The sequence below is a fragment of the Heterodontus francisci genome, chromosome 49 (genome assembly GCF_036365525.1).
Source record: "Heterodontus francisci isolate sHetFra1 chromosome 49, sHetFra1.hap1, whole genome shotgun sequence".
Lineage (NCBI taxonomy): Eukaryota > Metazoa > Chordata > Chondrichthyes > Heterodontiformes > Heterodontidae > Heterodontus > Heterodontus francisci.
Window position 1 is genome coordinate 10,038,522 of NC_090419.1, and position 25,975 is coordinate 10,064,496.

The 25,975-nt window shown below is 49.2% G+C and overlaps 2 protein-coding genes across 14 annotated transcripts in view; one reads left to right on the forward strand and one right to left on the reverse strand.

Annotated features, from left to right (window-relative positions):
- ccnq (cyclin Q) overlaps positions 1-25,210 on the reverse strand; it is a 37,390-nt gene extending 12,180 nt beyond the window's left edge. The window contains exons 1-3 of one of the 10 annotated variants that reach the window (XM_068024369.1): positions 25,102-25,210; positions 8,017-8,170; positions 174-420 (exon numbers count right to left, since the gene is read on the reverse strand). In XM_068024369.1, the coding sequence (XP_067880470.1) occupies positions 174-420; positions 8,017-8,128 (359 nt within the window). In that variant the 5' untranslated portion in view covers positions 8,129-8,170; positions 25,102-25,210. The other 9 variants (XM_068024372.1, XM_068024366.1, XM_068024367.1 and 6 more) reach the window with 9 other exon arrangements.
- A 290-nt stretch (positions 25,211-25,500) lies between these two features.
- The window catches only part of LOC137358434 (troponin C, slow skeletal and cardiac muscles-like), a 45,315-nt gene continuing 44,840 nt past the window's right edge, over positions 25,501-25,975 (forward strand). Inside the window, exon 1 of one of the 4 annotated variants that reach the window (XM_068024398.1) lies at positions 25,501-25,672. In XM_068024398.1, the coding sequence (XP_067880499.1) occupies positions 25,586-25,672 (87 nt within the window). In that variant the 5' untranslated portion in view covers positions 25,501-25,585. Of the gene's footprint in view, positions 25,706-25,975 lie in introns of all 4 variants that reach the window. The other 3 variants (XM_068024400.1, XM_068024396.1, XM_068024399.1) reach the window with 3 other exon arrangements.

Here is a 25,975-nt window from a genome sequence, read left to right on the forward strand (position 1 = left end):
AGCTTTACTCTGAATCTGACCCCATGCTGTACCTGTCCTGGGAGTGTTTGATGGGGGACAGTGTAGAGGGAACTTTACTCTGTATCTAACCCCCGTGCTGTACCTGTCCTGGGGAGTGTTTGATGGGGACAGTGTAGAGGGAGCTTTACTCTGAATCTGACCCCATGCTGTACCTGTCCTGGGAGTGTTTGATGGGGACAGTGTAGAGGCAGCTACACCAGGACAGTGAGCCTGACCTGTGACACACATTGATGATGTCCCGTGCTCTCAGGTGTTGCTCCTCCACTTTCCCAGCCAGGTAGATTGATGCCATGGCCACGAGGTAGGGGTCGTAGTTGTGAATGGCAGTTTCATCGAAAAACTTGTGATAGATTGTGCACGCTGAGGCCATCGGCACGGAATGCATTCCCAGCTTAATGCCTGTAGACAGAGCAATGGTGCACGGTCAAAGCTGGCAGAGGTTTAGATTTGGAATTGAGCATGCCCCCTACATTTTTAAGAATATAAGAGATTAGAGGAGGCCATTTGACTTCTTGAGCCTGCAACACCATTTGATACGATAATGGCTGATTCTCTGCCTCAACTCCACATATCCCTCGATTCCTTGACAGACCAAATATGTCTCTCAGTCTCGAATTTGCACAACGAAGAAACATCCACACCCCTCTGGGGTAGACAATTGCAAAGATTTTTCTCTCCTAATCTCTTGGGGTGCAGCTCCCCTCCAATAAACACCCAGCAGACACTGCTATCGGAAGCTTCACTGCTGGCGTTGTCTCGGCTCCCCCCCCTCCCATTGACATCCATGTGCGCTGATGTCAATTGGGAGTGGGAACCCTGGACACATAACTTCCCTTCTACCTGAGGGGCAGTGATGTTCACTGTCAACACTCCTACTTGCCGGCCCAGCTAGGAACAGGAGGAGGCCATTCAGCCCCTTAAGCATGTTCCGCCATTCAATCAGATCCTGGCTGATCTCACAGAATCACAGAATAATACAACGCAGAAGAGACCCTTCGGCCCATCGAGTCTGCACCGATTCATTAAAGACACCTGACCTGTCTACCTAATCCCATTTGCCAGCACTTGGCCCATAGCCTTGAATGTTATGACGTGCCAAGTGCTCATCCAGGTACTTTTTAAAGGATGAGAGGCAACCCGCCTCTACCACCCTCCCAGGCAGGACATTCCAGACCGTCACCACCCTCTGGGTAAAAAAAGTTCTTCCTCAAATCCCCCTTAAACCTCCCGCCCCTCACCTTAAACTTGTGACCCCTCGTAACTGACCCTTCAACTAAGGGGAACAGCTGCTCCCTATCCACCCTGTCCATGCCCCTCATTAGCTTGTACACCTCGATCAGGTCACCCCTCAGTCTTCTCTGCTCCAGTGAAAACAACCCAAGCCTATCCAATCTCTCTTCATAGCTTAAATGTTCCATCCCAGGCAACATCCTGGTGAATCGCCTCTGCACCCCCTCCAATGCAATCACATCCTTCCTATAATGTGCCGACCAGAATTGCACACAGTACTCCAGCTGTGGCCTTACCAAAGTTCTATACAACTCCAACATGACCTCCCTGCTTTTGTAATCTATGCCTCGATTGAAAAAGGCAAGTGTCCCATATGCCTTTTTCACCACCCTATTAACCTGCCCTTCTGCCTTCAGAGATCTATGGACAAACAGGCCAAGGTCCCTTTGTTCCTCGGAACTTCCCAGTGTCAGGCCATTCATTGAATACTTCTGTGTCACATTACTCCTTCCAAAGTGTATCACCTCACACTTTTCAGGGTTAAATTCCATCTGCCACTTTTCTGCCCATTTGACCATCTTGTCTATATCTTCCTGTAACTTAAGACACTCAACCTCACTGTTAACCACTCGGCCAATCTTTGTGTCATCGGCGAATTTACTGATCCTACCCCCCACATAGTCATCTATGTCGTTTATATAAATGACAAACAATAGGGTACCCAGCACAGACCCCTGTGGTACGCCACTGGACACTGGCTTCCAGTCACTAAAACAGCTGTCTGACATCACTCTCTGGCTCCTACAGCTAAGCCAATTTTGAATCCACCTTATCAAGTTACCCTGTATCCCATGTGCATTTGCTTTCTTGATAAGTCTCCCATGTGGTACCTTGTCAAACGCTTTGCTGAAATCCATGTAAACTACATCAACTGCACTGCCCTCATCTACACACCTGGTCACATGCTCAAAAAATTCAATCAAATTTGTTAGGCATGGCCTCCCTCTGACAAAGCCATGCTGACTATTCCTAATCAAATTTTTCCTCTCCAAGTGGAGATAGATTCTCTCCTTCAGAATTTTCTCCAATAGTTTCCCTACCACTGACATGAGACTCACTGGTCAGTAGTTCCCTGGCTTATCTCTACAACCTTTCTTAAATAGTGGGACCACATTAGCTGTTCTCCAGTCCTCTGGCACCTCCCCCATGGCCAGAGAGGAATTAAAAATTTGGGTCAGAGCCCCTGCAATCTCCACCCTCACCTCCCACAGCATCCTGGGACACAAATCGTCCGGACCTGGAGATTTGTCCACTTTTAAGCCTGCTTAAACCTCCAATACCTTGTCGCTCCCTATGACAATTTGCTCAAGAACCTCACAGTCTCTCTCTCTCTGAGTTCCATATCTACTTCCTCATTCTTTTGGGTGAAGACAGATGTGAAGTATTCATTCAACACCCTACCAATGTCCTCTGGCTCCACCCACAGATTTCTCCCTTGGTCCCTAATGGGTCCTACTCTTTCCCTGGTTATCCTCTTCCCATTGATATACTTATAGAATATCTTGGGATTTTCCCTACTTTTACCGGCCAGAGCTTTCTCATCTCCCCTCTTTGCTCTCCTGATTGCTTTCTTAAGCTCCATCCTACACTTTCTGTACTCCACTAATGCTGCCGTTGATTTGCTCTCCTTGTATTTGCTAAAAGCCTCGCTTTTCCTTCTCATCGTACCCTGAATGTTTCTGGTCATCCATGGTTCTCTGGGCTTGTTGCTCCTACCTATTACCCTAGAGGGAACATGTTGGGCCTGTACCCTCCCCATTTCCTTTTTGAATGCCCCCCACTGCTCTTCTGTAGATTTACCGACAAGTAACTCTTTCCAGTCTACCTTGGCCAGATCCCGCCTTATTTTACTAAAATTCGCTCTCTCCCAATCCAAAACCTTTTTTGCAACTTGTCTATTTCTTTCTCCATAACAAGCTTAAATTGTACCATGTTGTGGTCGCTATCACCAAAATGCTCCCCCACCAACACATCAACCATCTGTCCAGCTTCATTCCCCAGAATTAGGTCCAGCACTGCACCCTCCCTTGTTGGATCCTCTACATATTGAGCTAAAAAGTTCTCCTGTATACATTTTAAGAACTCCACTCCATTTAAGCCCTTAACACGATGACTATCCCAATTAATGTTGGGAAAGTTGAAATCACCTAATATAATGACCCTATTGTTTTTATACACCTCTGCAAATTGCGCACATAATTGCTTCTCAATTTCCCGCTGACTATCTGGGGGTCTATAATAAACACCTAGCAATGTGGCTGTCCCTTTTTTATTCCTAAACTCTACCCATAAAGCTTCATTTGATGCCCCCTCCAAGATATCATCTCTCCTTACTGCAGTAACTGATTCCTTAACTAATATTGCAATGCCCCCTCCTCTGTCTTGCCTGAAGATTCTATATCCCGGGATATTGAGCTGTCAATCCTGCCCCTCCCTCAACCATGTCTCCGTGATGGCTACTATATCACAATTCCACGTGTCAATCCTTGCCCTTAACTGATCTGTATTTTAACTCCATTTCCCCGCCTTGGTTCCCTAACCCTTAATCCACTCACCCAACTAAAATCGATCAATCTCGGGTTTGAAATTTCCAATTGACTCCCGGCCTCGACAGCTTTCTAGGGGCGAGAGTTCCAGATGTTCATTCCCCCTTTGTGTGAAGAAGTGCTTCCTGACATCACCCCTGAACAGCCTGGCTTGGATTTTAAGGTTCTGCCCCCTTGTTCCGGACTCCCCCCACCAGAGGAAATCGTTTCTCTCTATTTACCCTAACAACTCCTTTACTTACGTTAGTTAGCTCACCCTCTATGCACAAGGGAATAGAAGCCACGCCTATGCAACATGTCGTCATTATTTAAGCCCTTCAGTCATGGTATCTTTCGGGTGAAGTTTTAATTAATTTTAACTTTCTGATCTTGCCTTTGGGTGCACAAATCATTTCTGAGTGCATTGGGTAAACAGCTAAACTGCACCCAGGCCTCTGCTATTAATAGTTATGAGCTAGCTGCCAGCTCTGAAAGACAATTGGGTTTAAAAGATCTGCTCACTCCCTCTATCGTCAAGTACCTTGGGAAGCATAGAGTCATAGAGTTATACAGCACAGAAACAGGCCCTTCGGCCCATTTTGTCCGTGCCGGCCATCAAGCACCTAACTATTCTAATCCCATTTTCCAGCACTTGGCCTGTAGACTTGTATGCTATTGCATTTCAAGTGCTCATCTAATTACTTCTTAAATGTTGTGAGGGTTCCTGCCTCTACCACCTCTTCAGGCAGTGCGTTCCAGATTCCAACCACCCTCTGGATGAAAATTTTTTTCCTCAAATCCCCTCTAAACCTCCTGCCCCTTAGCTTAAATCAATGCCCCTTGGTTATTGACAGCTCCGCTACGGGAAAAAGTTTCTTCCTATCTATCCCATCAATGCCCCTCATAATTTTGTATACCTCAATCAGGTCCCCCCTCAGCCTTCTCTGCTCTAAGGAAAACAACCCTAGCCTATCCAGTCTCCCTTCATAGCTGAAATGCTCCAGCCCAGGCAACATCCTGGTGAATCTCCTCTGCATCCTCTCCAGTGTAATCACATCCTTCCTATAGTGTGGTGCCCAGAACTGTACACACTACTCCAGCTGTGGCCTAACTAGCGTTTTGTACAGCTCCATCATAACCTCCCTGCTCTTATATTCTATGCCTCGGCCAATAAAGGCAAGTATCCCAAATGCCTTCCTAACCACCTTATCTACCTGTGCTGCTGCCTTCAGTGATCTATGGACAAGTATAGCCTGAATCATAAAAACCACAACTTGTCTTTATAGAGCACCTTTAAAGTAGTGAAACATCCCCGCGGTACTTCACAGGAATGATATCAAACTAAATTTCACCCCGAGCCACATCAGGAGATGTCAGGGACAGGCGAACAAAAGCTTGGTTAAAGGAGGAGAGAGAGGGGCAGAGAGGTTTAGGGAGGGAATTCCAGAGCTTAGGGCCCCAGGCAGCTGAAGGCACGGCCGCCAATGGTGGAGCGATGGGAATCGGGGGATGGTCAAGAGGCCGGAATTGGAGGAGGGCAGAGATCTCGGAAGGTTGTAGGGGCTGGAGGAGGTTAGAGAGATAGGGAGGGTTGTAGGGGCTGGAGGAGGTTACAGAGATAGGGAGGGTTGTAGGGGCTGGAGGAGGTTATAGAAATAGGGAGGGTTGTAGGGGCTGGAGGAGGTTACAGAGATAGGGAGGGTTGTAGGGGCTGGAGGAGGTTACAGAGATAGGGAGGGTTGAAGGGGCTGGAGGAGGTTACAGAGATAGGGAGGGTTGTAGGGACTGGAGGAGGTTACAGAGATAGGGAGGGTTGAAGGGGCTGGAGGAGGTTACAGAGATAGGGAGGATTGTAGAGGCTGGAGGGGGTCATAGAGATAGGGAGGGTTGTCGAGGCTGGAGGAGGTTATAGAGATAGGGAGGGTGGTAGGGGCTGGAGGAGGTTACAGAGATAGAGAGGGTTGTCGAGGCTGGAGGAGGTTATAGAGATAGGGAGGGTTGTAGGGGCTGGAGGAGGTTATAGAGATAGGGAGGGTTGTAGGGGCTGGAGGAGGTTATAGAGATAGGGAGGGTTGTAGGGGCTGTAGGAGGTTACGGAGATAGGGAGGGTTTTAGGGGCTGTAGGAGGTTACGGAGATAGGGAGGGTTGTAGGGGCTGGAGGAGATTACAGAGATAGGGAAGATTGTAGGGGCTGTAGGAGGTTATAGAGATGGGGAGGGTTGTAGAGGTTGGAGGAGGTTATAGAGATAGGGAGGGTTGTAGGGGCTGGAGGAGGTTATAGAGGTAGGGAGGGTTGTCGGGGCTGGAGGAGGTTACAGAGATAGGGAGGGTTGTAGAGGCTGGAGGAGGTTATAGAGATAGGGAGGGTTGTAGGGGCTGGAGGAGGTTATAGAGATAGAGAGGGTTGTAGGGGCTGGAGGTGGTTACAGAGATAGGGAGATTTGTAGGGGCTGGAGGAGGTTACAGAGATAGGGAGGGTTGTCGGGACTGGAGGAGGTTACAGAGATAGGGAGGGTTGTAGAGGCTGGAGGAGGTTACAGAGATAAGGAGGGTTGTAGAGGCTGGAGGAGGTTATGGAAATAGGGAGGGTTGTAGGGACTGTAGGAGGTTACAGAGTTAGTGAGGGTTGTAGGGGCTGTAGGAGGTTACAGAGATAGGGAGGGTTGTAGGGGCTGGAGGAGGTTATCGGGATTGGGAGGGTTGTCGGGGCTGGAGGAGGTTATAGAGATAGGGAGGGTTGTAGGAGCTGGAGGAGGTTACAGAGATAGGGAGGGTTGTAGGGGCTGAAGGAGGTTATAGAGATAGGGAGGGTTGTAGGAGCTGGAGGAGGTTACAGAGATAGGGAGGGTTGTAGGAGCTGGAGGAGGTTACAGAGATAGGGAGGGTTGTAGGGGCTGAAGGAGGTTATAGAGATAGGGAGGGTTGTAGGGGCTGGAGGAGGTTACAGAGATAGGGAGGATTGTAGGGGCTGGAGGAGATTATAGAGATAGGGTGGGTTGTAGGGGCTGGAGGAGGTTACAGAGATAGGGAGGGTTGTTGGGGCTGGAGGAGGTTACAGAGATAGGGAGGGTTGTAGGGGCTGGAGGAGGTTACAGAGATAGGGAGGGTTGTAGGGGCTGGAGGAGATTATAGAGATAGGGAGGGATGAGGCTGGGGAGGGAATTGAACAAAAAGATGACTTTTTTAAAATGGAAGCATTGCCAGACTGGGAGCCAATGTTGGCCAATGAGCACAGGGGGAGTGGGGGGGTGGTGTGGAGGTGGCTGGGGATGAAGCAGGGTTTGGTGAGAGTTCGGACTCAGTGCAGCAGATGTTTGGACGAGCTCGACTTTATGGAGGATGGAAAATGGGAGAGCAGCCAGGACAGCATTGGATTAGTCGAGTCTGGAGGTGACAAAGGCAGGGATCCGGCTCTCAGCAGCTGATGGGCTGAGGCAGGGGTGGTGATGGGCGATGCGAGGGAGACAGATCTGAAACACATTCCCCGCTACTTTCATCTGCCGATCAAGCTGCTGTGCGTTTCTAATTTCATAGAATTGTACAGCTTAGGAGGAGGCCATTCGGCCTGTTGAGTCTGCACCAGCTCTCTTCAGTTAGTTCCACTCCCTCATTCTTTCCCCATATTCGTGCAATTTTTTCTGCTTCATGTACTTCTGTAAATTCCTTTGGGAGGCTACTGTAGAATCTGCTCCGCCACCCTCTTAGGCAGTGTATTCCAAATCCTAATCACTCGCTGTGTAAAGTGTTTTCCCTCCTGTCGCCTCTGCTTCTTTTGCCAATCACCTTAAATCTGTGTCCTCTGGTTATTGACCTTTCAGCCACTGGAAACAGTTTCTCTTCATTTACTCTATCAAACTCCTTCATGACTTTCAACACCTCTATCAAATCTCCTCCTAACCTTCTTGCTCTAAGGAGAGCAACCCCAGCTTCTCTGGTCCCTCCACGTCACTGTAATCCCCCATCCCTGGAACCGTTCCAGTAAAACCCCTCTGCACTCTCATCAAAGCCTTCACGACCTTTCTAAAGAGTCGTGCCCAGAATTGGACACAATATCCAGCTGTGTTTTAGCTGCAGGTTTAGCACAACTTCCTGTTTTTGTACTCCACGCGTCTACTTATAAAGCCCAGGATCCCATCTCCTCAATTCACTGCTTTGTTAATAGTGCGCCTCAGCTCTGACCTGCCTCAATGATGAAGCGGCACACTCGGAAATGTGATCTGGCATCATGTTCCAGAGAATCTGTTCCGAACACCTTCTTCTCATCGCTGTTTCGGGTCGCGCTCACCTCCATAATGGGCTCCCTTGTGCACCAGTCCAGTGCACCACGTCACATCTAAAATCACAGTGGGAGAGGCAAGTAGTGGACAGCTGGGTATGGATAACAGGCTGGAATTACAGAAAGGGACCAGTGTGTGACTCGGCTGTGAATATCAACCAATTCAGCTTAAATCCTCACAGCACTCAGCTTTGCACCCACTGCATTGACTTCCGCAGCCGATGAAATACTTGCGGTCACTGTTGTAATGTAGGAAATGCAGCAGCCAATTTACACACAAGATCCCACAAACAGCAATGCAATTACAGCAGAGATGGGTTTTTTTTTAGTGATTTTGGTTGAGGGATAAATATTGGGCCCCAGGACACCAAGGAGAACTCACCCAGTGCTCTTCTTCCAACAGAGGTCAAGGGGTCTTTTACACCCACCTGAGAGGGCAGATGGGGGCCGGGGGTTTAATATCTCATCCCGAAAGACAGCCCTTCCAACAGAGCAGTATTCCCACAGTACTGCCCCCTCTGGCAGTGCAGCTCTCCCAGTACTGACCCTCCGACAGTGTGGCTCTCCCTCAGTACTGACCCTCCAACAGTGCGGCGCTCCCTCAGTACTGACCCTCCGACAGTGCGGCGCTCCCTCAGTACTGACCCTCTGACAGCATGGCTCTCCCTCAGTACTGACCCTCCGACAGTGCGGTGCTCCCTCAGTACTGACCCTCCGACAGTGCGGCGCTCCCTCAGTACTGACCCTCCGACAGTGCGGCGCTCCCTCAGCACTGACCCTCCGACAGTGCGGCGCTCCCTCAGCACTGACCGTCTGACTGTGCGGCGCTCCCTCAGTACTGGCACCGGGGGAAGTGTCGGGCCTGGTTTCTGGGATCCAGTCTCTGAGAAAAGCCTGGCTCAGGTATAAAATTAAAACCTGACCCAGGCCCGGAGTCCTTTATTTTTTTTTAAATGCCCAACCCGACCCAAAAATATCAAACATATTATTGAAACAGCAAAAAAATCGTCGATTAAAATGAAAGAATACGAACCAAAACAGTACAGTCCAGCCCGAGCACGAATGCTGGACGCAGAATACGGACCTGACCCGACCCGAACCCAACATATGTTGTCGGGTCCGGGTCCAAGTCACCGGGTTTGGTCGGGTTCGGGTAGGGTAGTCGGGTTCGGGTCGCGTCGCCAGGCTTTACTCTGGAGTGGGGTCTCTAACCCATGACATTCTGATTCAGAGGCGAGAGTATTACCACTGAGCCAGGGCTGTTAACTTGAAAGAAGTCCTGTGAACAGACCCGCTGCCTCGCATTAAAACGAAACACAGACCTTGCTTGCTCTCTCTCGGGGCAGTGTGCTACAGTCCAGTCACCAGGAATGCCTCGATTGATTCAATGAACAGGTCGCTCAGAGCTGGCAAAATGCATCGATAATAACAACTCCAAGAGCACACACAGTACTCACTCACTGAGGACGAGCTTTGACGAGTGTGCAGGATGGTGGTGTAGTGAGGGAGATATATACTCCGCTCTACTTCCTCCTAGTGTATAGGAGGAATTGACTGCACACAGGCAGCCTCGACACTGCACCCAGCCCCCAACACCAGGCTGAGCCACTTTGCAGGCAGCACCTTCCTCCTGAAGGGTAATCTCCACACGGCCTGATACCACAGACACGAGACAAACGTTTCTCATGCTGCTTTTTGCATTACGCCTCGCACCTTTCACCACCCTCAGGACGTCCCAAAACGCCTCACAGCCAACGAAGGAGTTTCTTTGTGTTGAAGTGTGGTCACTGTTGTAGTGTAGGAAACGCGGCAGGCAGTACGTGCACAAGAAGATCCCACACACAGCAATGTGAGAACGACCCAGTTTGTCTGTTTTTAGTGAGATTGATTCGGAAGTTGGAACATTGGGGACAGGAGCTGGTGTCAGCCATTCGGCCCCTTGGGCCTGCTCTGCTATTCAACCCAGATCATGGTTGATCTTCCACATCAACGTCATTTTCCTGCACTATCCCATTAACCCTTGCTGTCTTTAATATCTAGAAATCTATCCATCTCTGTCTTGAATATACTCAGTGACTGAGCCTCCACAACTCTCTGGGGTAGAGAATTCCACAGATTCACCACCCTCTGAGTGAAGAAATTCCTCCTCATCTCAGTCCGAAAATGCCTACCCCTTATTCTGAGACTGTCCCCTGGTTCTAGCCCCCGCCAGTCAGGAGAAACAACCTGTCCACATCCACCCCGTCACACCCTGTAAGAATTTTGTATGTTTCAATGAGATCACTTCTCATTCTTCGAAACGCTAGAGAATACAGGTCCAGTTTCCTCAATCTCTCTTCATAAGACAATCCAGACAGCCCAGGGATTAGTCTGGTGAACCTTCATTGCACTCCCTCCATGGCAAGTATATCCTTCCTTGCATGAGAAGACCAAAACTATACACAATACTCCAGGTGCGGTCTCACCAAGGCTCTATACAATTGCAGCAAGACATCTTTACTCCTTACTGAGGGATAAATATTGGCCCCAGGACACTGAGGAAGCGCCGCACTGTCGGAGGGTCAGCACTGAGGGAGAGCCGCACTGTCGGAGGGTCAGTACTGAGGGAGGACCGCACTGTCAGAGGGTCAGTACTGATGGGAGCGTCGCACTGTTGGAGGGTCAATACTGAGGGAGCGCCGCACTGTCGGAGGGTCAGTACTGATGGGAGTGCCACGCTGTCGGAGGGTCAGTACTGAGGGAGCGTCGCACTGTCGGAGGGTCAGTACTGAGGGAGCGTGCACTGTCGGAGGGTCAGTACTGAGGGAGCGTGCACTGTTGGAGGGTCAATACTGAGGGAGCGCCGCACTGTCGGAGGGTCAGTACTGATGGGAGTGCCACGCTGTCGGAGGGTCAGTACTGAGGGAGCGTCGCACTGTCGGAGGGTCAATACTGAGGGAGCGTGCACTGTTGGAGGGTCAATACTGAGGGAGCGCCGCACTGTCGGAGGGTCAGTACTGAGGGAGCGCCGCACTGTCGGAGGGTCAGTACTGAGGGAGCGCCGCACTGTCGGAGGGTCAGTACTGAGGGAGCGCCGCACTGTCGGAGGGTTAGTACTTTTTTTTTTATTCGTTTAGGGGATGTGGGCTTCGCTGGCTATGCCAGTATTTATTGTCCATCCCTAATTGCCCTTGAGAAGGTGGTGGTGAGCTGCCTTCTTGAACTGCTGCAGTCCGTGTGGGGTAGGTACACCCACAATGCTGTTAGGGAGGAAGTTCCAGGATTTTGACCCAGCGACAGTGAAGGAATGGCGATATAGTTCCAAGTCAGGATGGTGGGGAACTTGCAGGTGGTGGTGTTCCCATGCATCTGCTGCCCTTGCCCTTCTAGGTGGTAGAGGTCACGGGTTTAGAAGGTGCTGTCGAAGGAGCCTTGGTGAGTTGCTGCAGTGCATCTTGTAGATGGTACACACTGCTACAACTGTGCATCGGTGGTGGAGGGAGTGAATGTTGAAGGTGGTGGATGGGGTGCCAATCAAGTGGGCTGCTTTGTCCTGGATGGTGTCGAGCTTCTTGAGTGTTGTTGGAGCTGCACCCATCCAGGCAAGTGGAGAGTATTCCACCACACTCCTGACTTGTGCCTTGTACTGAGGGAGTGCCGCACCGTCATAGGTGCCATCTTTTGGGATGAACTCCTCCAACGTGCAGCGCTGTCTCAGTACTGGCATTGGGGGAGTATCAGGCCTGGATTATGGGGCTCTAGTCACTGGAATGGGGGCCGAACTCAGGACCTTCTGATTCTGAGGTGAGAGTGAGACCCACTGAGCCTCAGTATTTATATTACTGGTATCTATACACTTGCCTTGTCGCACCTTTATACTCGTGATCAGAAACTGGACTGTCAGTGGAAAGGAATTTGAAAACTTTCAGGATATGTGCCTTTTCACTGAAGACAAATGACTAGCACACATGTGACAGGCACAGCATGGTGCTGTTCACTATCTTGCCAGTTGATGCCTCAGCTATAGCTGAAAATTACACAAACAGGGTCTGCCCAACGTTGATAGTTCTGATCAGTTTTAGTGATGTCCTCTATTGGCAGCAGAGCACTACTGCTGAAACCTTCATCCGTGCCTTTATACCCTCCAGACTCAACTATTCCAACACTCTCCCACCTTCCAGCCTCCGTAACCTGCGGTTGATCCAAAACTCTGCTGCCCCGTGGCCTACTTGCACCAAGTCCCATTCACCCATCACACCTGTGCTCGCTGACCTACACTGGCTCCCCATCCAGAAATGCAACGATTTTAAAACTCTCATCCTCACATTCAAATTCCTTGATGACCTTGCCCCTCCCTATCTCTGTAACCACACCCACCCCCCTCCCCTCCCCACCACCCAGCTCCTGTAACCGTCCGACATCTCTGCGCTCCTCCAATTCTGGCCTCTTGAGCATTCCCAATTTGCATCGCTCCACCATTGGCGGCCATGCCTTACAACCATACGTATTAGGAGCAGGAGTAGCAGGAGTAGGCCACTCGGCCCCTCAAGGCTGCTCTACCATTCAACGAGATCAAGGCTGATCTGATTGTAACCTCAACCCCACATTCCCACCTACCACCCGCACCCCCTCCCCCCCCCCCGATTACCTTTCACCCCGTTGCTTATCAAGAATCTATCTAAAAATATTCAAAGACTCTGCTTTCACCACCTTTTGAGGAAGGGAGTTCCAAAGACTCATGACTCTCTGGGAGAAAAAATTTCTCCTCATCTCTGTCTTAAACGGGCGACCCCTTATTTTTAAACAGTGACCCCTTCAACTGCCTGGGCTCCTAAGCTGTGGAATTCCCCCCCTAAACCTCTCCAGCTGTCTCTCTTTCTCTCTCCTCCTTGAAGATGCTGCTTAAAACCAACCTCTGTGACCGAGCTTTTGGTCACCTGTCCCTAATATCTCCTTATGTGGATCAGGGTCAAATTTTGGTTTGATTTACGCTCCTGTGAAGCACCCTGGGACGTTTTACTACATTAAAGACACAATATAAATGCAGGTTCTTGCTGCCAGACAGAAGTGCAGAGAAGATTTCTGCTTATTTGACAATAGGTGGTGTTGTGCTACCAATAATAAAGGGCCAAATCCCTTTGGTGAGGTAAAGCAGGGAGGCTATACTGCTCCACTGAGCTAGCTGACTGGGGCCTAATGTAACTGGCACCAGCAGTGTGGCAGGACATGAACAGCACCTGCCCACCTGCCGACACTGGCACTGACCCTTGCCACGATGGCTAAGGGTCATCTTCATATCGTACGTTATCTTTTGAGTGGTAGGTCAGGGTGGGAAAGTGCTGCTCCTTCCTGTTCTGGTCCTCGCCCTTTGCAGCCATGTCTCAGCCCATTTCTGCACACTTTTCCAGCCCTACCTCGCTACCCAAGTCCATCAGTCCTCTGTCTCCGGCTCTGGCTCTGGTTTCGCTCTGCTTCCATTCTGTTCCCTTTTTTTCATTCGTTCTTGGATTGTGGGCGTCGCTGACAAGGTCAGTATTTGTTGCCCGTCTCTAATTGCCCCTTGAGAAGGTGGTGGTGAGCTGCCGTCTAGAACCGCTGCAGTCCGTGTGGGGTAGGTACACCCACAGTGCTGTTAGGGAGGGAGTTCCAGGATTTTGACCCAGCGACAGTGAAGGAACGGCGATATAGTTCCAAGTCAGGGATGGTGTGTGTTGTTGGAGCTGCACCCATCCAGGCAAGTGGAGAGTATTCCCTCTCACTCTTGACTTGTGCCTTGTAGATGGTGGACAGGCTTTGGGGAGTCAGGAGGTGAGTCACTAGTGGGGGGAGTTTGGTTGAGGTTTATAGATCATTGATTCATTGAATTCCTTCAAGCAAGAGCAGGACCTGTTTCTAGTTACACCTGTTACACAGTAGGTTACTGCATGGCATCAATCCAGACCAGAGGGGTCTCCTGGACTGGTGTACATTTTCTTGGGTGGGGCAGGGCGGACAGTCGGAGAGGAACTCCCCAGATTTTTATTTTCCCCAAAATTGCCCCGGGGTTTTATTACTCTTATTTTTCATCTCTCCCAGGAGATCAGACAGGTTCTGGGTAGGATGGCGAGTGTTGGTATCATGACACACAAGGGCACAGCAGCTGAGTGGGACAGGCAGGATGGACAACAACAACCTTTATTTATATAGCACCTTTAACATAAGGAAACAAAATTTGACACCGGAGAGATATCAGGGACAGGCGAGCGAAAGCTTGGCCAAAGAGGTAGGTTTTAACGAATGTCTTAAAGGAGGAAAGCGAGGTGGAGAGGTGGAGAGATGTAGGAAGGGAATTCCAGAGCTCAGGATAAGAGGGTCTTTTACTGTCTGTCATAGTCAGTGTTTGTAGGTTTTACTGCCCCTTCCCCAATCACACCACTGCTGGTGATAGCAAGTGAGCAGCCTCTACCTCATTCTGTAAAACAACGTCCCCAAAGCCCCCCACCTCTCCGGTCCACACAGACAGTGAGACCTTGGCTAGACATGTCACCACCTCCCCCACTCCCCCCCAGCACCACCCCCCCCTCAACCCTCGAGACCATTCCAGGCACCTGAAAAACACCTCCAACATGCCAATGCTCTGCTCTCTTGTGACACTGGGCCTCATGCCCAGCTGATCCCCGGGGAGACGACATAGGTGCCATCATAGATTCTATGGAGAAGCAGCTGAAGCTGTATTGGTTTCAATTCATTCTCAGGATGTGGGCATCACTGGCTAGGCCAGCATTTGTTGCCCATCCCTAATTGTCCTTGCCAATTGAGTGGCTTGCTAGGCCATTTCAGAGGGCATTTAGGAGTCAACCACATTGCTGTGGGTCTGGAGTCACATGTAGGCCAGACCAGGTAAGGACAGCAGATTCCTTCCCTAAAGGACAATAGTGAACCAGATGGGTTTTTACAACAATTGGTAGTTTCATAGCACCATTGCTGAGACTAGCTTTCAATTCCTGATTTTTTTTATTGATTAATTAAATTGAAATTCCACCAGTTGCTGTGATGGGGTTTGAACCCGTGCCCCCAGGGCTTGAGCTGTGGCCTTTGGTTACTAGCTCAATGACATTACCACCACGCAACCGCCTCCCTGGATAGCCGACTGCTCATTATCCCATTGCTGTTTGTGGGTGCTGCAGTGCCACATTTCCTACATTACAACAGTGACTACACGTCACCACATGGCTGTCAAGTTCTTTGACATGCAGAAGTCCTGAAAGGTGCTGCAGAAATGCAAGTTCTCCCTTTCTTTCTCTTCCATATCAGCACCATTCACATGAAGCAGCTCGATGGGAAGTTGCATTAATTGTTACAGACAGGCCACAACTGGCTCTCGAGTTTTAACTCCGAAAGCAACCAGAGCAGTGGAGGAGGCATTCAGCAGAGACGCATGTGCTGCTATATCCATGGCCTGTTTTAGAGGACAACCCACTGCAATTAAAAGCAGTGCTGATCCCTGAACAGTGAGAGATTGCAGTGCCATTTCAACCACTTCATTCTCACCACAGCTACTTACACTGTCAACTGCAAGACGCTCTTAACATGATGGTAAACAGGCACCCCACCTCCCACCTCCACCAACACCAACACAAAGGTTGATGGAAGAATGGTGGTGGGACCTTCTTCTTTTGAACCACTGATCACAGCTTTTGATTGAATGGAGTGGCTCGCTAGGCCACTTCAGAGGGTGGGAGAGAGTCACCCACGTAGGTGTGGGACTGGAGTCATCTATAGGCCCAGAATGAAATGGCCTAAGGTTTCCTTCTCTATGGGACATTTGGGTGGGGCATCAAAAGAACCATACGCCAGAGCAACTTAGCACCTCACTCCGGAGAGGAGAGATGAATAGAACCATAGGATAGTCCATCACAAAAGGAGGAAAGAACCTCATTTCCAAGTGTGCCAATGACACAAAGATGGGTGACATTGTAAGCAGTGTAGGGGCCCAACTATAATCTCCTGAATTTCTCTCAATTCAGGAACCATTCCTTTAGATTAGAGAATTGCACATGTCATTACACTATTTAGGAAAGTATAGATAGAAATATAAAATTACAAAGAGATGTTGATAGATTAACTGAATGTGCAAAACTGTAGCCAATAGATTTCAATGTCGGCAAATGTGAGATCATCCACTTTGGACATAAAGGATAGAACAGGGTACTTTCTAAATAGTGAAAGGCTAGAAACAGTGGTGGTCCAAAGAGACTTAGGGATCCAGGTACACAGATCATTAAAATATCATGAACTGGTACATTAAATAATCAAAAGGCTGAAGGAATGCTGGCCTTTATATCTCGAGGACTGGAATACAAGGGGATAGAAGTCATGCTTCAGCTATACAAAGCCCTGGTTAGACCCACACCTGGAGTATTGTGAACAGTTCTGGGCACCACACCTTAGGTCTTGAAGGGAGGGCAGTGGAGATTTACCAGAATGATATCAGGTCTCCAAGGGTTAAATTACGAGGGGAGATTACACAAACTAGGGTTGTATTTCCTGGTATTTAAAAGGTTAAGGGGTGATTTGATCGAAGTTTTCAAGATATCGAGGGGTCGAGAGAGAGAAACTGTTTCCGCTGGTCGGAGAGTCTAGGACTGGGGGTCAGAGACTAAAAATGAGAGGCAGACCTTTCAGGAGTGAAATTAGGAAACATTTCTACACATAAAGGGTGGGAGAAGTTTGGAACTCTCTCCCGCAAATGGCAATCGATGTGAGATCAATCGTTAATTTTAAATCTGAGATTAATAGATTTTTGTTCACCTAAGGTATGCAAATGGAGCAAAGGCAGGTATATGGAGTTAGGTCACAGATCAGCCATGATCTCACTGAAAGGTGGAACAGGCTCGAGGGGCAGAATGGCCTCCTCCTGTTCCTGTGCAACAGGTTAGAGGGGCTGAATGGCCTCCTCCTGTTCCTGTGTAATGGGCTAGAGGGGCTGAATGGCCTCCCCTGTTCCTGTGTAACGGGTCAGAGGGGCTGAATGGCCTCCTCCTTTTCCCCACGCTCTCTTTCAGCCCATCATGCCTGTGCCAGCTCTTTGAAAGTGGTATCCAATGAATCTCAAACCCCATCGCACTCCAAACCTCTCCCCTTCAACGATTCACCCAATTCCCTTTTGAAAGTTACTATTGAATCTGCTTCCACATTCCAGATCACAACAACTCGCTGCGTAAAAAAAGTGTCTCCTCATCTCCCCCTCTGGTTCTTTAGCTGATTATCATAAATCTATGCCCTTAATTTTCTCAAACGGGGCATTCAGACTGCTTCCCCTCTGCCCTATATGTGCTGCCACCACCCATACCAGTCTCTCAAAAAAATATAGCACGTCCCTAACAACATCCCCTAGATCCAGTCTGTAACTCACTCCCGGGTATCTGTTATTCTATATATAAACCTTCCCGAACCCCTCGATTAGATTCCAGTCTGTAACTCACTCCCGGGTATCTGTTATTCTATATATAAACCCCCCGAACCCCTCGATTAGATTCCAGTCTGTAACTCACTCCCGGGTATCTGTTATTCTATATATAAACCCCCCCGAACCCCTCGATTAGATTCCAGTCTGTAACTCACTCCCGGGTATCTGTTATTCTATATATAAACCCCCCGAACCCCTCGATTAGATTCCAGTCTGTAACTCACTCCCGGGTATCTGTTATTCTATATATAAACCCCCCGAACCCCTCGATTAGATTCCAGTCTGTAACTCACTCCCGGGTATCTGTTATTCTATATATAAACCTTCCCGAACCCCTCGATTAGATTCCAGTCTGTAACTCACTCCCGGGTATCTGTTATTCTATATATAAACCTTCCCGAACCCCTCGATTAGATTCCAGTCTGTAACTCACTCCCGGGTATCTGTTATTCTATATATAAACCCCCCGAACCCCTCGATTAGATTCCAGTCTGTAACTCACTCCCGGGTATCTGTTATTCTATATATAAACCCCCCGAACCCCTCGATTAGATTCCAGTTAGTAACTCACTCCCGGGTATCTGTTATTCTATATATAAACCCCCCGAACCCCTCGATTAGATTCCAGTCTGTAACTCACTCCCGTGTATCTGTTATTCTATATATAAACCCCCCGAACCCCTCGATTAGATTCCAGTTAGTAACTCACTCCCGGGTATCTGTTATTCTATATATAAACCCCCCGAACCCCTCGATTAGATTCCAGTTAGTAACTCACTCCCGGGTATCTGTTATTCTATATATAAACCCCCCCGAACCCCTCGATTAGATTCCTGTCTGTAACTCACTCCCGGGTATCTGTTATTCTATATATAAACCCCCCGAACCCCTCGATTAGATTACAGTCTGTAACTCACTCCCGGGTATCTGTTATTCTATATATAAACCCCCCGAACCCCTCGATTAGATTCCAGTCTGTAACTCACACCCGGGTATCTGTTATTCTATATATAAACCTTCCCGAACCCCTCGATTAGATTCCAGTCTGTAACTCACTCCCGGGTATCTGTTATTCTATATATAAACCCCCCGAACCCCTCGATTAGATTCCAGTCTGTAACTCACTCCCGGGTATCTGTTATTCTATATATAAACCCCCCGAACCCCTCGATTAGATTCCAGTTAGTAACTCACTCCCGGGTATCTGTTATTCTATATATAAACCCCCCCGAACCCCTCGATTAGATTCCTGTCTGTAACTCACTCCCGGGTATCTGTTATTCTATATATAAACCCCCCGAACCCCTCGATTAGATTCCAGTTAGTAACTCACTCCCGGGTATCTGTTATTCTATATATAAACCCCCCGAACCCCTCGATTAGATTCCAGTCTGTAACTCACTCCCGGGTATCTGTTATTCTATATATAAACCCCCCGAACCCCTCGATTAGATTCCAGTCTGTAACTCACTCCCGGGTATCTGTTATTCTATATATAAACCCCCCGAACCCCTCGATTAGATTCCAGTCTGTAACTCACTCCCGGGTATCTGTTATTCTATATATAAACCCCCCGAACCCCGCGATTAGATTCCAGTCTGTAACTCACTCCCGGGTATCTGTTATTCTATATATAAACCCCCCGAACCCCTCGATTAGATTCCAGTCTGTAACTCACTCCCGGGTATCTGTTATTCTATATATAAACCCCCCGAACCCCTCGATTAGATTCCAGTCTGTAACTCACTCCCGGGTATCTGTTATTCTATATATAAACCCCCCGAACCCCTCGATTAGATTCCAGTCTGTAACTCACTCCTGGGTATCTGTTATTCTATATATAAACCCCATGAACCCCTCAATCAGATTCCAGTCTGTAACTCACTCCTGGGTGTCTGTTATTCTATATATAAACCTTCCCGAACCCCTCGATCAGATTCCTGTCTGTAACTCACTCCCGGGTATCTGTTATTCTATATATAAACCTTCCCGAACCCCTCGATCAGATTCCTGTCTGTAACTCACTCCCGGGTATCTGTTATTCTATATATAAACCCCCCTGAACCCCTTGATTAGATTCCAGTCTGTAACTCACTCCCGGGTATCTGTTATTCTATATATAAACCTTCCCGAACCCCTCGATCAGATTCCAGTCTGTAACTCACTCCCGGGTATCTGTTATTCTATATATAAACCCCCCGAACCCCTCTATTAGATTCCAGTCTGTAACTCACTCCCGGGTATCTGTTATTCTATATATAAACCCCCCAAACCCCTCGATTAGATTCCAGTCTGTAACTCACTCCCGGGTATCTGTTATTCTATATATAAACCACCCCAAACCCCTCGATTAGATTCCAGTCTGTAACTCACTCCCGGGTATCTGTTATTCTATATATAAACCCCCTGAACCCCTCGATTAGATTCCAGTCTGTAACTCACTCCCGGGTATCTGTTATTCTATATATAAACCTTCCCGAACCCCTCGATCAGATTCCAGTCTGTAACTCACTCCCGGGTATCTGTTATTCTATATATAAACCTTCCCGAACCCCTCGATCAGATTCCTGTCTGTAACTCACTCCCGGGTATCTGTTATTCTATATATAAACCCCCCCTGAACCCCTCGATTAGATTCCAGTCTGTAACTCACTCCTGGGTATCTGTTATTCTATATATAAACCCCCCCAAACCCCTCGATTAGATTCCAGTCTGTAACTCACTCCCGGGTATCTGTTATTCTATATATAAACCCCATGAACCCCTCGATTAGATTCCAGTCTGTAACTCACTCCCGGGTATCTGTTATTCTATATATAAACCCCCCCCGAACCCCTCGATTAGATTCCAGTCTGTAACTCACTCCCGGGTATCTGTTATTCTATATATAAACCCCATGAACCCCTCGATCAGATTCCAGTCTGTAACTCACTCCCGGGTATCTGTTATTCTATATATAAACCCCCCGAACCCCTCGATTAGATTCCAGTCTGTAACTCACTCCTGGGTATCTGTTATTCTATATATAAACCCCCCGAACCCCTCGATTAGATTCCAGTCTGTAACTCACTCCCGGGTATCTGTTATTCTATATATAAACCCCCCCTGAACCCTCGATTAGATTCTAGTCTGTAACTCACTCCCGGGTATCTGTTATTCTATATATAAACCCCCCAAACCCCTCGATTAGATTCCAGTCTGTAACTCACTCCCGGGTATCTGTTATTCTATATATAAACCCCCCGAACCCCTCGATTAGATTCCAGTTAGTAACTCACTCCCGGGTATCTGTTATTCTATATATAAACCCCCCGAACCCCTCGATTAGATTCCAGTTAGTAACTCACTCCCGGGTATTTGTTATTCTATATATAAACCACCCGAACCCCTCGATTAGATTCCAGTCTGTAACTCACTCTTATAGTAGTGTTACTGGTGAAGCTGGAGAATTGCTTCTCATTGAGAATCTCTGCTGAAGGCTCTGTCCATAAGTGCAGGATACAATGATGTTAAAAGTATCGGAGGGAAGACGAGATAAATCAGGAGGCAGTGATTAGTTGATGAGATGTCTGGGTTTTAAAAGTCTGTAGATTATGGGGAGAAGGAGAAACTAAGGGACCTAGGCAGTTGCACAATGTGGAGTTTACGTTAGAGTAGGAGGAAGTTTTGATTATTCTTGACTCCAACAGTCAGAAAGCAGAGCAGAAAAAAAGACTGTAACTTTGCCGGAAATACTCAGCCGGTCAGGCAGTGTCTGTGGAGCAAGCTGCAGAGTTAACGTTTCAGATCTATGACCTTTCCTTAGAACTCAACTCTGTTTCTCTCTTCACAGATGCTGCCTAACCTACTGAGTATTTCGAGCACTTTCTGTTTGTATTTCAGATTTCCAGCATCTGCAGTATTTTGCTTTTATATTACTGTAGTTTTGCCTATTTACAGCTTAGGAAAAATAAACTGAGAAAGTTCCAGGGGAGGGCTGACCAAGGCTATATCAAAAAAATGGAGTGAGAGAGACACAGACAGACAGAGAGGCAGAGAGAGAGAGAGAGAGAGAGAGAAAGAGACAGACAGAGACAGCGAGACAGACAGAGAGAGGCACAGAGGCAGAGGTGGAGAGAGAGAGACAAGAGGGACAAGAGAGAGAGTTAGAGAGACAGAGAGCGAGAGAGAGAGAGAGAGACAAAGAGATGTATGGTTACTAGCCCTGCCTTCAAACCATTCAAAACAGCACGAGATCATTGAGGCTACTCCTTGCACTCTATGTCATTGACATGGAGCAATAAAGAACAGAAAGGTTGTCGGTTCCCTTGCTGAGCTGTGCTGAGTTTGTTTATCTCAGTTAGGAAGATGGCTGCGCACGAGGGAGGGTGAAATAGCCAGGGTTCCAGCTCCTGACTGATATCCTAAGATCCCCCTCATGATCGTGTTTGAACACATTTCAGACTGCAGTTGGGTTAAATTCAATGATAAAAGCTTCCTTTTAAAGCTCTTAATTTTGAATAAGCATCCAGAACAAATGTAGGACATTGTCACTAAAAGAAACAATAAATTGAGACCAACCATCACATGTGCAAATGGAAACAGATGAACTGCGAGATATTAAATAGGCCCCCTATTTCAAATAAAGCTCCCTGATTTATCTGATTCCAATCAGTTTCAGGATGGGTCTTGGCCTCTCATGTGAGGAAGAATGAAATTGCAATTTTCCAGCACCTTTCACAACCTCAGCACATCCCAAAGTATTTACAACCAATCAAGCACTTTTTTGTAGTGTAGTCCCTGTTGTATGGCAGGAAAAGAGGCAGCCAATTTGGGCACAGCAAGATCCCTCAAACAGCAATATAATAATGGCCAGATAATCTGGTCTTAGTGATGTTGGTTGAGGGATGAACATTGGCCCCAGGAGACTGGGGAAAGCTCCCCCCTCCCCAACAACCCCTGCTCTTCTCACAATATCGACCATGGGATCTTTAATAATCCACCTTGAGAGGGCAGACGGGGGCCTCGGGTTGAAAATTTCATCTGAAAGATGGCCCCTCTGTCAGTACGGTGCTCCATAGATGCTCACCCTCCACCAGTACGGCGCTCCCTCGGTACTGACCCTCCGACAGTGTGGCGCTCCCTCGGTACTGACCCTCCGACAGTGCGGCGCTCCCTCAGTACTGACCCTCCGACAGTGCGGCGCTCCCTTGGTACTGACCCTCTGACAATGCGGCGCTCCCTCGGTACTGACCCTCCAACAGTGCGGTGCTCCCTCAGTACTGACTCTCCGACAGTGCGGCGCTCCCTCAGTACTGACCCTCCGACAGTGCGGCACTCCCTCAGTACTGACTCTCCGACAGTGCGGCGCTCCCTCGGAACTGACCCTCCGACAGTGCGGAGCTCCCTCAGTACTGACCCTCCGACAGTGCGGAGCTCCCTCAGTACTGACCCTCCGACAGTGCGGAGCTCCCTCAGTACTGACCCTCCGACAGTGCGGCGCTCCCTTGGTACTGACCCTCTGACAATGCGGCGCTCCCTCGGTACTGACCCTCCAACAGTGCGGCGCTCCCTCAGTACTGACCCTCCAACAGTGCGGCGCTCCCTCGGAACTGACCCTCCGACAGTGTGGCGCTCCCTCAGTACTGACCCTCCAACAGTGCGGCGCTCCCTCGGAACTGACCCTCCGACAGTGCGGTGCTCCCTCAGTACTGACTCTCCGACAGTGCGGCGCTCCCTCGGAACTGACCCTCCGACAGTGCGGCACTCCCTCAGTACTGACCCTCCAACAGTGCGGCGCTCCCTCGGTACTGACCCTCCAACAGTGCGGCGCTCCCTCGGTACTGACCCTCCGACAGTGTGGCGCTCCCTCGGTACTGACCCTCCGACAGTGCGGTGCTCCCTCAGTACTGACCCTCCGACAGTGCGGCGCTCCCCCAGTACTGACCCTCCAACAGTGCGGTGCTCCCTCAGTACTGACTCTCCGACAGTGCGGCGCTCCCTCGGTACTGACCCTCCGACAGTGCGGCGCTCCCTCGGTACTGACTCTCCGACAGTGCGGTGCTCCCTCTGTACTGACCCTCTGACAGTGCGGCGCTCCCCCAGTACTGACCCTCCAACAGTGCGGTGCTCCCTCAGTACTGACTCTCCGACAGTGCGGCGCTCCCTCGGTACTGACCCTCCGACAGTGCGGCGCTCCCCCAGTACTGACCCTCCAACAGTGCGGTGCTCCCTCAGTACTGACTCTCCGACAGTGCGGCGCTCCCTCGGTACTGACCCTCCGACAGTGCGGCGCTCCCTCGGTACTGACTCTCCGACAGTGCGGTGCTCCCTCTGTACTGACCCTCTGACAGTGCGGCACTCCCTCAGTACTGAGAGAGTCGGGCCTGTACTATGGATCTGGAGTGGAGGCTTGCCCCCACAACCTTCTGAGTCAGAGACAGGGGTGCGATGCACTGAGCTACAGCTGATATATTATATACTGACAGTTTATCGGGATTGTTCTGTTGTGGGGGAGATCTTTTTCTGTGAATTACAAAACTCAAGGAGGGATCAAAGCCCAGTGTAAAAGTGAAAATGGGGTATATTCAGAAGTAATGATGAGACATTATTATCCCCGGGATTCCCCCCTGCTCTTGTACAAACACTCAGCCTATTCTTAACAACATTTCTCTCTGTGCCACTCCAGAACAAACATTAGCCCAAAATTACACGGAAATTACCAGACAGAAACAGGCCATTCAGCCCAACTAGTCTGTGCTAGACTCTAAAGAAACTAGTCTGACAGTTTAGAGACAGTGGAGGTGTCGAGAGAGGTGATGGTGAGTTAGAGCTGGGTGTCATCAGCCTACACGTGAAAACTAACACTGTGCTTTCGGATGATATTGCCGAGGGGTAGCATGTAGATGAGAAATGGGAAGGGGCCGAGGAGATTTCCTGGGGGGGGGGGGAACACCAGAGGCAACAGTGCGGGAGCAGGAAGGGAGACCGTTACATGTGTTTCTCTGGCAACAATTAGATAGATAAGAATGGAAGCAGGTGAGAGCGGTGCCACCCACCTGGACAACAGTGGTGAGGTGTTGGAGGTGTTAAAGGCTGCAGACAGATGGAGAAGGACAAGGAGGGAAAGTTTACAGTCACACGTGCGACTTCGACAAGAGCCATCTCGGTACTGTGGCAAGGGCCCGAAACCTGATCGCAGGGATTTAAACACGGAGTTTCGGGAAAGAGGGGCACAGATGTGGGAGGTGAAAGGGCGGCTGGAGATGGGGGAGGGTTACCGTGCAATTTGGATGTCACACTTTTACCAGCATTTGGAGTGAAAATGCAGACGTGTTGTGATGTGCTTTCCTGGCCAGTGATTTACCATCACCTGCCAACCGACAAAAAAAAAGGTGCAATTGAACTCTGACTGACCTCAGGCTGTGCCTACTTCCAATCCTGCGGGGTTGGGGTGGGGAAGAGGTTTGTGCCTTTCAAGGGAGGGACTACATTTAAACACTGCTCCAGCTAAAGAATAACACCTTACATTGGAATAACATTGCTGCTGCAAATGAAAACAAAAGTGGTTCGCCCCTCTCACCATCAGCAACGCCGCGGGAAGTCGACTTCGGCCCTTCTCGCCTGTGGGTGTGCGATGTGACACTGAATTAATAAATTGGGCATTTGAATGAGGGAATGGTGAGGGCGAGAGACCAAATTTGTTCAAAGGACGAATTAATGCAGGGTTTTTCGCCTCAAGCCCTTTGCTTTGAAGTGTTAATTCGAGGGACAGGTGGACGCACTCCCGTCCCGGAGGCCATGCTTGTAGTTCTTCATGTCGGGACCCGCCGTCCAAATGAATGAAGCTGGGGCTGGGAAAAGACTACAACTCCCACAATGCTCCGGAAGGCTACTGACACAACTGCGCGTGCGTGCCGGTGGCTCCGCCTCCCCTCGCGCCCAACGGACGGTCGGAGCCGTTGGTGGCGCGAGATGGACCACCACGCGCCTGCGCACAGACGGAGACGGGCCGTCGGCTCCCCGGCCGGGTTGCAGCCGATACGACGTTCCTCAATTGCCGGCGGATGCTGGACACCGGCCCAAGGGACCTTCACACTGCCCCTCCACCTCAAACTGTCTCCACCTTTCAACTGAGGGCCTCAGCAACAGGGGTACAGCCGTTTCTGCTGGAATAGCCCGTCCTGGTGAAATAACCTATTGTAGTGGAATAGCCTATTATAGTGCAATAGTCCTCTTGTAGTGGAATAGCCTATTGTAGTGCAATAGTCCTCTTGTATTGGAATACCCTATTGTGGTGAAATAACCCCCTCTAGTGAAAAAGCCTATTGTAGTGGAATAGCCTATTGTAGTGCAATAGTCCTCTTGTAGTGGAATAGCCTATTGTAGTGCAATAGTCCTCTTGTAGTGGAATAGCCTATTGTAGTGCAATAGTCCTCTTGTATTGGAATACCCTA